General features: G+C 37.9%; 1 protein-coding gene across 1 annotated transcript in view; it reads right to left on the bottom strand.

Annotated features, from left to right (window-relative positions):
* Positions 1 to 13,584, bottom strand: part of LOC146002499 (uncharacterized) — a 78,844-nt gene that overhangs the window by 17,570 nt on the left and 47,690 nt on the right. The window contains exons 4-5 of the mRNA XM_083140382.1: positions 11,610 to 12,629; positions 9,125 to 9,286 (exon numbers count right to left, since the gene is read on the bottom strand). Coding sequence (XP_082996508.1) covers positions 9,125 to 9,286; positions 11,610 to 12,629 — 1,182 coding nt within the window. The remainder of the gene's footprint in view (positions 1 to 9,124; positions 9,287 to 11,609; positions 12,630 to 13,584) is intronic.

The raw sequence follows: 13,584 nt of genomic DNA, 5'->3' as shown, positions 1-13,584 counted from the left end.
TTACCTATTGTGAATATGGCATGGTGAGTTGATCACAGTTTTTATTTGCTCCTAAGGAAAGCCATTGATATTTTGGAATGCCACAATTTCTCAAGCTCTAAGGGTACCAAATGGAAGTTAAAAGAATATATGAACAATTTGTTGTTTCTATATTTGTTTCTACATAAACTGGATTTGCTTCTAATTCACATTGTGATTTGTAATCAAATCATCTTTTACATTTTCTTATCACATGAATTGCATGAAAAATAGATATACAGTTTGGTTTTCAAATCCATTATATGCACAGAAAGGCTAATCAGGATGGGATTTACAGATTAAAGAGGAGTCTGAACCACATGTGCCTCCACCAAGTATCAAACCCGGAAACCCTTGATTACAATGTAACAACATCACCACTATGCCATTCATCAAAAAAGGAAAAAAACAAAACAAAGATAGTTCCACAAGTTGTTAAGACATGGACTGTTCCATTTGGATCAAAGAAAGGGAAAAGAAAGAGGTGTTCAACTTTCTGATAGGGGAGGAAGTGTGATAATTTACATTGACTTTTCTTAACATTTTATTATTTTTCCTCAAAAATTGCATGAGGCCCCAATGATTTTTGCAATCTTTGTGTTAGGACATTTGATGTGTGTTTGATTTTTCCTATCCTGCTGGTCTCCTTTTCTTTTTTTTCTTTTTTTTTTTGTAAAAAAAGGGTAAAGTGCTCCCCTGTGCTTAGCACCATGCCATGAAGACATATAGGGGGTGTGGGGGTAATGCCCCACACTTTCTTGATCCGGTCATGAGTGGGGTCGATGTGTCTGTCTTTACCCCCCAGGGTTTCACCCAGGTACCCATGTTATTCGACACTGGGTGGGTGCCGGGGCTGCTTCCAACGTTAGAAAAGTTCCCGGATTTGAATCGGCCGGGGATCGAACTCGGGACCTTTAACATGGTAGTCAGACGCGTTACAGACTAAGCCACTGCAGCCACATCTCTTTTTTTGTAGATAAACCTATTTTTAAAGTTACTGATTTTGCATATTTTCTTTTTTTAGTCTTTAACGGGTTATATCTACTAACAGCATCAATATCCAAGTAATGTACTGTGTCAGTTAGTGAGCTTTCATGCCCAGCAAACAAATTTGTGGGGTACTGTTGCTTAACCGAGATAATCAATGCAGAAAACAGGCAAAAACTGCACTCTTTGTTGCTGCATGACAATAGAAAGTAACAATGTGTCTTCCAGACAATTGCTTGTTTATAAGAAATCAGTCTTATGTTAACAATATATAAAAATAAAAATTTGGGATGTTGTTACTTTCCAAAGATACAGCACTACAAACTTACTCATGTTTCACTTTTCATGAAAATGGAGGGTATGACCTCTTGAACTTCCAACATTTTCTACAGGAGAGGGGAAGTTTTTCAGGGTCTGAAAATTGCACATTATTATTCTCTCATGACCTACTTCAACACACAAAAAAATTATGCAGAACAAAGAATGCAACTATCTCACTTTGTCTGAATTTGAAACTAAAGGCTCTTAATCAGTCACATGGGAAATGTGATAGCCATAACAGATCAATTAAGTATGTTCAGGAAAGATTTCTGAACAGGCCTAATATCTCAGAAATTTTTATATCAGTACGAGACAAAATTCACCTGAACATTAAGTAAGCAGATTTGCCTTCTATAGCCTTCAAACAATTCAATTAACTATATGTCTAAGCATGTATATAGGCAGGGCCGGATTAACCTATGGGCAACTGGGGCAATTGCCCCGGGGCCCCCACCAAAAGGAAGCTGTGAAGAGCCTCCACCAAAAAATCTTTTAACCAGCTGGCTATGCTTGTGAAAAATTACATAAGAAGTTGTATTTGAAAAATCAAAAAAACTTCGATATTGTCGTGTCTACACTCTTCTGAATCCAACTATAGCTCTCAGTCGATCTGTTTGTAGATATCTGAAGCTCAGTATACTTTATACCATGGATTCATTTGGCTGTGATGTGGAAATAAGGCACACTTATTCAAACAATCAATTCTCAGATACCATTAATATAATAAATAATCCTACGAAGTACATAACTTTCTTTTGTGGAACTTTCTATGTATAATATTGTATATAAGGACCCGTTCTGCAGTACATTTCCCAATGTCGAAATTCTCTTTACAATGTATTTGGTCTTAATGGTAACAAACTGCAGCGACAACTTTATACTCACTTTACTTAAGTAAATTAACTAATTTCGATTTTATGCTTATATATGATAGTGAGTAAGTCGCACAGAACCAAAAAAATGAAAACATGTGGTTAACATATCAAGACATGTTGATCCAATCACTGCTGGTGAAAAAAAAAGGGACCATAAATGCCTAAACACATTCCCTTTTATGGGACGGAGTTCCATTGATTTTCAACAATCGCATGTGAATTTTTCACAATCGCACAGATTTTCCATGCCCCAAATTCAAATATTGTGTGTATTTACAGTTTCAGAAAGCTGAAATGTAGCCTCATCTGTGAATATTAGTTTACCAACAAAGCAGTGGCGTGCCCAGGGGGGGGGGGGGGTTGGTGGGGGTTAAACCCGTCCCTTTGGTTTCGTCATTTGAAAAAATTCAAAGTAAAAGTGAAATAAATTTTATTTCATAAATGTGTTTGAGTACCAAATCGCCAATATTGTAAAATGTTTACATTTGGCAATGAGAAATGTATTTGCTTCTTCAATTACTTTTGATAATATTGGAGTTGAGTGACAGCAATGCACAGTAGGGTTATGCCAAAAAAATATTTTTTTAGCCTGTAGTAGAAATCAATGAACTTTTTAATACAGAATCAGAAAATGACAATTATTTCGTTCAATTCATAAAAAATGTTCCGCACCAATGACAATGAAAATTCTCAAATTTAAGTACATTCAGCGCAGTCAAAATTTATTAGTTGAAATAAGCTTCAGATTCAAATATTTATCTGTTTTGCATTTCTGGTACAGTTCTTCCATTAATTTCACCCCTCGTTCGGCACAAATATTCGTCCGTGGTATATCTACAACGGATCTTTCCAGTGACACTTCATGGCTGCAGAGCAATTTTATTCGGAAATTCCATCCATCAGTTTCTGGTGAATCTCTGCGTTGAACATTTGGTTAGAAAACCAGGCTTCCTGCCATGTATTTGAGATGAAAGAGCACGGTATTTGCAGTGATATTCTCCATTTAGGAATGAAGAAGTACGAAATAAGAGCATATATAGCACGCGAATTCCATCTGGCATTGTGAAGAGACGGTAATGTTCTCCATTTAATTGCTGGGATTGCACCAGTTTCTTTAAGGAAACGGAATGCTCTACATAACTCATACAGAAATCTAAAAATCATCTCGCCAAACTGGATTTTGAACAGTTATCATTTAACTTTCTGGCTTGTAGGACTGCTGCAAGACATCGTATTGTTTTATCACTTCGTCCACGAATTCATAGTTCAGAGTTGGTTTGGTAGAAGAAATCGGATTAAAGAAGTCTAACACATGCTTTACGATTCTATCAATAATATGGTGCTGGCAGCCAATGTACTGTGGCTGATCAAATCCTCTTGTGATGATTTCACTTTTTAATTTTTGAACAATTCCATTTACTCGTCCAGTATTTACTGCTGTTGTGTCACATACGATCATTTTGAAGTTCTTCCATGCATCAAATTAATTCAGCAAACTTTGCAGTGCATTAAAAATATCCTGCGATGACCTGCTTTCACATTTTACTATACCTAATTTCAATTCTCTAAATGAACTCTTCAAGATTACCACTTGATACTTGTGATTTGCAATTCGCTTACCGTCGAAATGAAGGCAGAAATGTTTCTCTTCTTGCAAAATAGATTTTATTTTACGCTTCGCATCTTTGCCACTTCTTATAACAGCTTGCCAAACACCTGACTGTGATGGTGTTGGAACACTGATTCCATCTTCGGCTAGACTGGAGCACACTACAGCAGCTTTATTAATTGAAATATTTTTTTTCACCAACTAAGTTGCATGTGATGTTGAAAAACGCACGACTCGTTTTCTTTTGTCATTTTCATTTTCTTCTGATACATATGCTGTGTCAGAAAAAATTCATCACTACTTACTTCTGCTGATGATGCGTCGTTTACATCAGTGGCAAAGACAGCGTTTGTTTCAGATTGTGAAGCCGATTTTCGCACTCGCTTAGAGGGATGGATGGACGATTGTGGAGCAACTGTGCTTGTTACATATCCAATTTTACCTTGTGATTTAACTTGTAACTTGTATAGTTCTTTATCTTCTTGGCACACCAATGTCAATCTGTTTACGTTATGTCAAATATATTTTCTATTTCAACTTGAAGTGAATCCTTTTTCCTCTTTCTATTTTTATCGTTCTCTTCAATCAATTTGACTACTTTTGACATAATTGCTTGTTTTTATAAAATTGGAAAGCTAAATTTTTCCCAGAGAACAGTGAGCTCACCAGTTATCACAGCCATTCTTTCTTTCTTATCTTTCTCTGTTTCCAGAAGTGTATGATAGCGAGTAAAAGAACTAAGTGTTTCAATTATAGGTACATCTCGTCTTATTGTTGCATCAATAGCTACATTCTGCGTCCACGATTCCGCATTTTTCTTAATCGCTTCACTTGATTTATAATATGCCATTATAATACTAATATTGAACTACGAAACCTGAAAATAGAGAAAATATACACAATTTGTCACTTAATAAATAATCATTTAATAATTACTACATTAATTTACTAATTATTACATTAACAATACCCTTTTCAAATGTTGTTTGTGGTATTTTTCGAAAGAGCCCCAAAAATAGTTGTTATTGATAATGTAGGGTTATAAAAAATTTAAATTTATTGTGATGCTCTTTCCGAAGAATCCTCGCTGTTTGAAACCACCAACAGTCACACACACTTTATAATTAGCATAATCTGTAACTACATACATATACAAATACAAGTATAATTTTAAATAATGTTTTACTAAAAATATAAACACATCTTATTAGTCATTTTATCGTGAGCGATATTATAAAGATCTACTTTTTTAGTAGCTACAGGCTACAGTACCGTACATACTGTTCTTGTGACACACACTGAAATTGAAACGGGTTGGTGCGGGAATTTTTTTTTAGAGCCACCTGTAATAATTATTTTTTAGTAATCAGGTCACAAAAGCTCATCATTTGCGACCACAGGAGATAAAAAAAATTGCAAAAAATGTTTTTGTCATAACCCTAATGCACAGGCATTCATTCATTCCTTAGTCACCGAAAAGGAAGGAGAATTTCCTTCTCAGTATGGTCAAGAAAAGAGCTGTATCCCCTGGAATGCGAACTGAAGGAATCCCTCCTCCCCTTTCTTTCACCCACGATGACCCTCTTAGGAGAATGACCCTCCCTTTCCTGTTATGACAGTGCTGCTAACTTCCCTTTTCTTTCTTTTCCCTTCTTATACCATTTATGTCAGCAGAGCAAAGTTCTGTGAGATTTGAATCACTACAATTAGTAGGCAAAGTAAGTCAAAATCTTATCTCGCACATGGATGCATATTTATTTCAAAATATCAATAATTATAATAATAATAATAATTGTTGCAGGCAGTAGCGAAGCATGGTTTTACGAAGGAGGCAAGTGAAGTTTTGTACAATAGCATGCCGGGAGGAAGGGAGGGGGTGAGGGATGCTTTATATAGCCCAACTGGCCCAGTTAGTTTCATAAACAAAATATTATACGATTTACTCTTGTGCTCTTTAGAAATTAGATATTTTTTTCTCAACCAATTTCCAGCCTTCAGTTTATTGAATTTTCTTGTAAAATTTGTGAAAGATCTCACTTGAATTTCTGCGTAAATAATTTAGCAGTTGCCAACACTACTGACACTGACACTACTGGTTGCTGTCAACACTAGTGAAGTAATTTGAGCTGGACCAAGCTGAATGCATGGTTCAGACATTCCAAACCACAAACACTCGCCCCGTATCTTTGTCCCAAGTCCTGGTGTTCACTGGGGTTGTAGCGAGTTGCAGTCTGCAAGGTAGCAAGTCGAAGTGGCAGTGTTGTGTGTTATGTTTCTGCGTGTGTAACAGATTTTTCACATGGAACTAAAGATGGATAGAGAAAAGAGGAGAAATACATTATTAGATTATTTCCAAAAGAAACAAAAAATGGAAGTTGAAGCTTCACCTTCCACAAATAGAACCTCAGAAAAGGTCGATTTAAGTTCAGAGGAATTCCATCCGAATTGTGAGAGTGAAACATGCGAACTTTCAGACTCTGATATTCAACAAGAAGGCATAACAGAAGATATTGGAAACTTTGTTGCAGAATTGTCAAGGAACTGTCGAGGTAAGTGACGTTCATTATTTGATGGCAGATATATCCATAGGCGGATTTAGAATTGTTTTTCTGGGAGGGCACAGCATGTGCTGTAAGCATACAAACGTGTGTGCACAGGGGATGGGGGTGCTCGCGTGTGTATGTCTGGAAGACGTGTGTAGGATGTCACCCTATATCACCAATGAACTTTCACAAGGCGAGAGAACATGAAGATGAACAAGTTTCCTCAATGATTTCAGGGGTCTCACCGATGGTGGTGTAATCAAAGAGGTCCTGGGTTTGATCCCCTGTGAAGGTGCATTGCACAGTGGTACGTATCCCGATTTAAACTTTAAGTCCAGTCCCGATTAACGTATCGGAATATAAAATGGGCTTTAAAACAATTTACTTTTTGTTTTGTTCACGAATCCTCGGAAAATGATATTACCTATCCTATTGATTCCTCAAGGCATTTGAAAGCCTGGCGTTGGAGCAGTGGCACTAGTGTCGCTAGTTAAAGCCACGGGGAAGCCTGTGGTTCACGTATTATCCAAGGTCCCAGAAAGCTTGGTGCTATCTCGTATATGTATGCAACCACATTATAAAATCACAGTTGCCGTGGACAGTTTTATTATTTTGTAGGAAAGGGATAACATTTGTATTACGACATGGGATAGACTAGGCATCCTATGAACTGTAAATATTCCTTACAATCTTCTGAATATTTCTCTTGTACAAACGCAACAAATACAATAAGTAATATGTGTGTGCAGTAATAAATTCATTTTCTGAAAGCACCTTTTCTGGCATCAGTGGTCGAAGTAGGGGATGCTGTCTCCAGTTAAGAAAGTTTCACAAAGCATACCCCCAATTAGAATAATTTGCATATTGAGCATCCTCCACCTACTGTATTGTCTCCATGTTGATCCATACAAGGATGTACCCCCTCGTATCTCCAAAATCGATCAAATATCCCCTCCCTTTTCGGCTAGGAATTTCCATTTCGAGCACTGTCTGGCAAGATTTTGTGGCTCAGTGACAGATCCTGCGGTGCGGTGCTGGGCTTCAGAGGGGGGAGGGGGAGTGGCCCTTCAACAGTTGGTTTCGCAGTTCCATAACGTTAACAACATACAAAATTCCTATCCATAGACCTAATATGAAAATGAATATGACACATTAATGACACTGTAGTAGAAATTGTTAATTACTGAAAGGGTTCATATTTGTTTGGCGACTGTCAAACAAATGTTTTGACCAATAATATAATAATACAATGCCAAAAATGTACACAATATTTAGCAAAATCATCTCCACAACAAGTACAATGTTGATTGAATTGATGTTTTAAGTCCACTTTATGCACAGTAAGGCTAATCGGGACTGGACCTAAAGTTTAAAGTGAGATCCGAACTACTATGAGCCTCCACCGGGTATTGAACCAGGGACACCTTGATTACAAGGTGACGATGCTCCCACTGAAATGAAACTGTGGTATCGTCATCTTGCAGCAATGCAAACACATCCAGTAAATGCTCTTGAAGCAATTGATATGCGCAGTGAAGTAATATTTTCCTGGGTAAACGCACTTTTGCGCATATTATGTACAATCCCGGTAACAACAACATCAAATGAGAAATCATTCTCAACTTTGAGGCGGTTCAAGACCTATCTTCGAAATACCATTTGCGAAGAAAGATTAAATGGGTTAGCTGCTCTGAACATTCACCAGGATATAAAAGTTACTTGTGACAACATATTAGAACTCGCACAGAAACCTGGATGCCTAAATTTCAGAATTTAAATTGTTGAACTGTGGTACCTTATTTATTACTGTTTTTAAGACATCAAGTAGTCTTAATCTATTTAATGTTGTTACAATGTTGAGTGTACATATCTTTTGTTTAAAAATTATATTTGAGCAATTAAATATAAAATATTAATATTTGAAAATATTCAAGCAGGTGCTTTTATATGATGCTTTTCTTCTTATCACAAGTGTGACTTAAAAAATAAAAACATGAAGCATCCATAGCAAATACATTGATTGCGTTCATTGGGGTAAAACCAAAGTATATTAATTATCAAATTTATTACAAGAAATTTGACCTGTGAACTGGAAAATGTGTTGGATTCATACCCCTCCCCCTTACGAAAATCCTGGGCACGCACCTGCAACAAAGATATATCACTCTCACTAATCAGTTCCTCGATGTCCATGCAGAACAAATGCTGTAAATGATGAGCATTGAGTTTAAGAGCCTGAAGCAAGGTTATTGGGTATGGTTTGTAGTAAAGCAGTTTCCTTAAAAATGCCATGCTGTTTGAGGGACACGCACTTGCCTCGAAACTGTGGGAACAGATTTCAGGCTCTGCACATACCAATCTCATATCCATTCCATATTATCCTCTAAAGTTACGATTGACCACTGCTTTTCTCCTTGTACAAACACCTTGATTCATGGAATTGAATGTACAATTGTATAAAGTTGTCTGAAGAGTTACTTCCTTATGATAGTTTGGACGAACATATTACTGAATCACTGTACAGAACTTAGTTTTGCAAAATTCCAGGATGCAAAATACCTTATCACTACCATTAGCCACCATTTTGTGAAAACTGCCTCTTGGCAGCCATTTACGTAACTACACATTAAGAACAAGAGGCACACAAAAACTTGTTCAGTTTCTCAATAGATATCAGTGCCAATGTTAGTTCCTTGAATAACATAGTAATAACTTCATCAACCCTGACAATCATTTTGGAAATCTCTGTATTTGTACTATTTTCTGCTTACCTGTAATAACAGATTTCTGACTAACAAGAGAGCCTCCACAGATGTAGGTTAGGTTAGGTCCCTTAGACTGATAGAGAGCAACATGCCATGGCCATTGACCACGTGCTGTTTTCTGGCCATGAGTTATGAGAGGAGTTGCATCAACTGGTATTCGGCCACAACCTGAAAGAAAAGTAAATGAAACATGTACCCAAAGTTCATAATTTCATAATTTCAAATATAATTCTTCAATTTGGTAATATGACATATATAATGAGAGTGGTTTTAACTGCTTCATGGCTCATCTATAGGCCAGAGGTTTAACCTGAAAGAGTTCCCACCAATTAGCATGCTGTTGTCGGCTGGCAGACTTTGCTGGTTATCATACGAGTGATTCCTTCTGCTGGCAGGAGCGTGGAAGACAACACATGCTTCAAATGGTGAACAGAAAACACAAAGGATCTGCTCTCCAAAGGAGATTTCAGTCTGAAGTGTCAAGTGACAGGTGACAGCAAGGATTCACTGAAGTGACACATGACAAACAATACAGTCTAGAAGCAAATATTCACTGTGTATACGCCAACATCAGACAAAGGTGTCATGATGCACATATTCAGAAAATGTCATAGTACAATTGACAATCAAGAGATATGTGCAGCTTGCCATGTCACTTCAGTTCGAAAGGTTGTAAGGAGCTCTTGTGATTAACTCTGTATCAATGTAATTTGTGTCACAATAGACAACTGACATGTAGTGGAACTGCTTCTTTTTTTTTTTAACACTAATACTGATCATGGCGGCCAACCCATCAATGTCAAGTCACATTTCTACCTTTACCTCACTTTGTAAGCTTGGGTCCTCTCGCAATTTATATGGCATACATGTGCTATTGAAAATTGTTATATTCCTATTTGATCTGTTTGACATCATAGTACTTTTGTATACATTGATATGTTATCTTTATAGAATATACATATGTACTACTAAAAATTATATAGCTGTTCTATTTCACCTGTACTTTTATACAGGGTAGGCACAAAGTCCCGTGACCCCCCCTCCATATTGTGACTGCAATTGCTAAATTATTATTTGTTTCTAATGCATGTATATATTGCATGTTGCAGGTGTAAATCATGGTTGACACAAGTGACTACACTATTGAACGACACCGGATTGCCAGCTGTTGGGTTCATGAAAGGGAACAAACTGGACGAACATTGGAGAATGTGCGAACAGACTTTCAACAACAGTTTGGACGATCTCCTCCTCCCAAATTGACATTGCTGCAATGGGAAAAGAAGATTTTTAGCACCAGTAGCGTGAAGGACAAACCACGAAGTGGCAGACCGTCCACCAGACAGGAACAGTGCAGAGAGGTAGCTGAATCCGTGGTAAGATCCCCAATAAAGTCGGCGCGGAAGAGATCCGTGGAACTGGGCATACCCCGGTCCACAATGCGTAAGCACATGAAGTTGGATTTAAAGGTACAACCATATCGACCGATAGTGTTAATGAGTTATCGGGCAATGACTTGATGCGCAGGAAGGATGCATGTGCTGCACTGTTTCAGGCATTTGACACGATACCAAAACGGGGGAGAGTAATCTTTAGTGATGAGTGTGCCATTTATCGGAGCTTCCGGGCACGAAACGTTGTGTTCTGGTCAAAGGAAAACCCTTATTTTTATGAAGAACTGGAGAACAACACTCCTCATGTCATGATATGGACGGTCGGTCGTGGACAGTAAACGTCTTTATGCTTCTTTGTTTCATGGACCATATTGTGAATCAGCATGAATATCTGCACATGCTCTGTAATTGGTTTGTACCCTTCTTGATAGACATGGGGGTTAGGCAGACTTGCTGGTTGCAGCAAGATGGTGCACCCGCTCATTTTGCCATTGGAGTTCGCGAGTACCTCAATGAAGTCTTTCCACAACGTTGGATTGGTCGTGGGTCACCACGCATCCTTGACCTCACAACGTGTGACAATGACTATGGGGTTTTATCAAGGATATTGTTGCAAAGGAGCCTTATGATATGGTTGAAGAATTGAAAGATGCTGTGCGGAGAGCGTTCACACATGTTACTCCAGCAATATTGAGGAAGATGTCGCACAGGACATGGCGACGAATAATTCTGTTACGAAAATGATGGGGTTCATGCGGACCCCTTGGACAGTTAAGATGTAGGCATATGATCTGTGAAATACTGGATTGGTATATGTCATACCATATCATATATTAGTGGGGGGCCGAGGGACTTTGTGCCCACCCTGTACAACCTTATGATATAATGAATGGAAATAAATATTTTCCTTTTCAAGTACTCCCAATTTTCCTTCCATTGACAAAAATTTCAGGTTCCCACCGAGAAACAAACATGAAATACTCACTCAAAATAAACATTCCGTTACGTGGGAGAGTATCTATGCATATTTAACACTACAAGAAGCTAGTTGAACTTATGCATCTAACAAGTAATGAAAAGAGAAATTTTAGACATACCTTCGTACGTTGGCGATAAATATTCCTCTGGATTTCGGGTTGGAGATCTTGTTGGTCTTGTTGGTGAAGGAGTTCTCCTTGTTGTAAATTCAGTATCCCTTGTGTGTGGTCTGTATGTTGTTGTGCTTGTCCTCCTTGAAGTACTTCTGGTAAAATAATCAGGTAACCTGGAAGTAGTCTGACGTGGTGTATATTCATCAGGTTGTCTTGTCGTTTTCCTTGTTGTATACTCAGACTCGTAATCAGGATAAATTGGTCTTGACGATGATGTGTGCGGTTTGTAAGTGGTAGGTCTTGTTCTAGATGTGGTGTATTCTGGTCTTGGTGTCGTATGCCTTGTTCTTGATGATGTCGTGTATTCTGGTCTTTGTTCAGTATACTTTGTTCGTGAGGTAGTATAGTCTGGTCTTTGTTCTGTGTACTTTGTTCTTGAAGTTGTGTACTCTGGTCTTTGTTCAGTGTACTTTGTTCTTGAAGTTGTGTACTCTGGTCTTTGTTCAGTGTACTTTGTTCTTGAAGTTGTATACTCTGGTCTTTGTTCAGTGTACCTTGTTCTTGAAGTTGTGTACTCTGGTCTTTGTTCAGTGTACCTTGTTCTTGAAGTTGTGTACTCTGGTCTTTGTTCAGTGTACTTTGTTCTTGATGTGGTGTAGTCTGGTGTATATTCTGTATACCTGGTTTTCGATGTGGTGTACTCTGGTCTGTTTTGAGTGTATATTGGCCTGGATGTAGTATGCTCTATTCCAGGTTGTATGTAGATTGGCCTTGGTGTTTCATACTCTGAATTCTCTTGTGGATAAACTGGCCTAGAAGATGAGTACTCAGGTTCAAATTCCGGATGGTGGTGATGTGGCCCTGAGGAAACATGGTCAGGCTTTGATTCTGGATAATTTGGTCTCGATGATTCGAATTCCGGTCCTGCTCCAGAATAAAGAGGTCTTGGAGTTGTATAATGACCAGATTCTGAATTCACAGGTCTGTTGAAGGAAGTGCTTGTACTTGGTCTGTTCTGCAATGAAACTGAAATGAAAATACAATTACATTTTTTTTTAAATATTGAGTATCACTATAAAAAGGTTACACTAACAATAACATTAAGCACAAAGTTTATAAAATTAAGAACAAAAATAACATTGCAGAAACTTAGCACTTTTATCAATGCCTGAAGATTGAAAATCTTACTTATCCTTATCAAAAGGTTACTTGAACTATTATGACACTGGTTTGCATAGATTGTGAACTGGTATTTTAAGTCCACTTTATGCACAGTAAGGCTAATCGGAACTGGACCTACAGTTTAAAGTGGGATCCGAACCACTATGTGCCTCCACCAGGTATCAAACCTGGGATCCCTTGATTACAAGGTGGCGAATACCCCTATTCGGTGGTATCCCCCATCATTCACATGCATCATCATCATGCAGCAACACAAGCCTTCCATCTGTCCCTATCTTTTCCATCCTTACAGATTTCCTTTATGTCCATCTGAACGTTATCCCTTCATCTTCGTCTTGGCCTTCCTACGGGTCTCTTACCATCAGGTTTTCCAACAAAAATCATGTAAACTCTTCGTTCCTCTCCCATTCGTGCCTCATGGCCTGCCCACCAAAATCTCTTTGATTGAATGATTCGAATATTATCTGGACATGAATGAATATTATGCAGTTCAAAATTATGTAACCTTCTCCACTCACCAGTCTCCTCATCCCTTTTAGGTCCAAATATTAATTTATGTTCCTCTTTTAATATAAGGGATCAAGTTTCACATATAGGTGTCATAGAGGAATGGGTAATTCCATGAAAAGTTTCTTCCGAGTTTTTCTGCTCATGTTCTCACAAAACAGCACAAGTGTGTTTACAGTAAAAACGAATCAGCACCATGGTTCGATTAATTGGTTTGGTTCATTTTACTTTCTCCTTTCTGCCACTTTTTGCTAATCGTGATGAGGGTGAGTGATTATATGGTGAAACTGAT

Source organism: Lepisma saccharinum, chromosome 18 (genome assembly GCF_977018435.1).
Source record: "Lepisma saccharinum chromosome 18, izLepSacc3.1, whole genome shotgun sequence".
Lineage (NCBI taxonomy): Eukaryota > Metazoa > Arthropoda > Insecta > Zygentoma > Lepismatidae > Lepisma > Lepisma saccharinum.
Note: the sequence above shows the minus strand (reverse complement) of the source record. Positions and strands in the feature narration are given on the sequence as shown.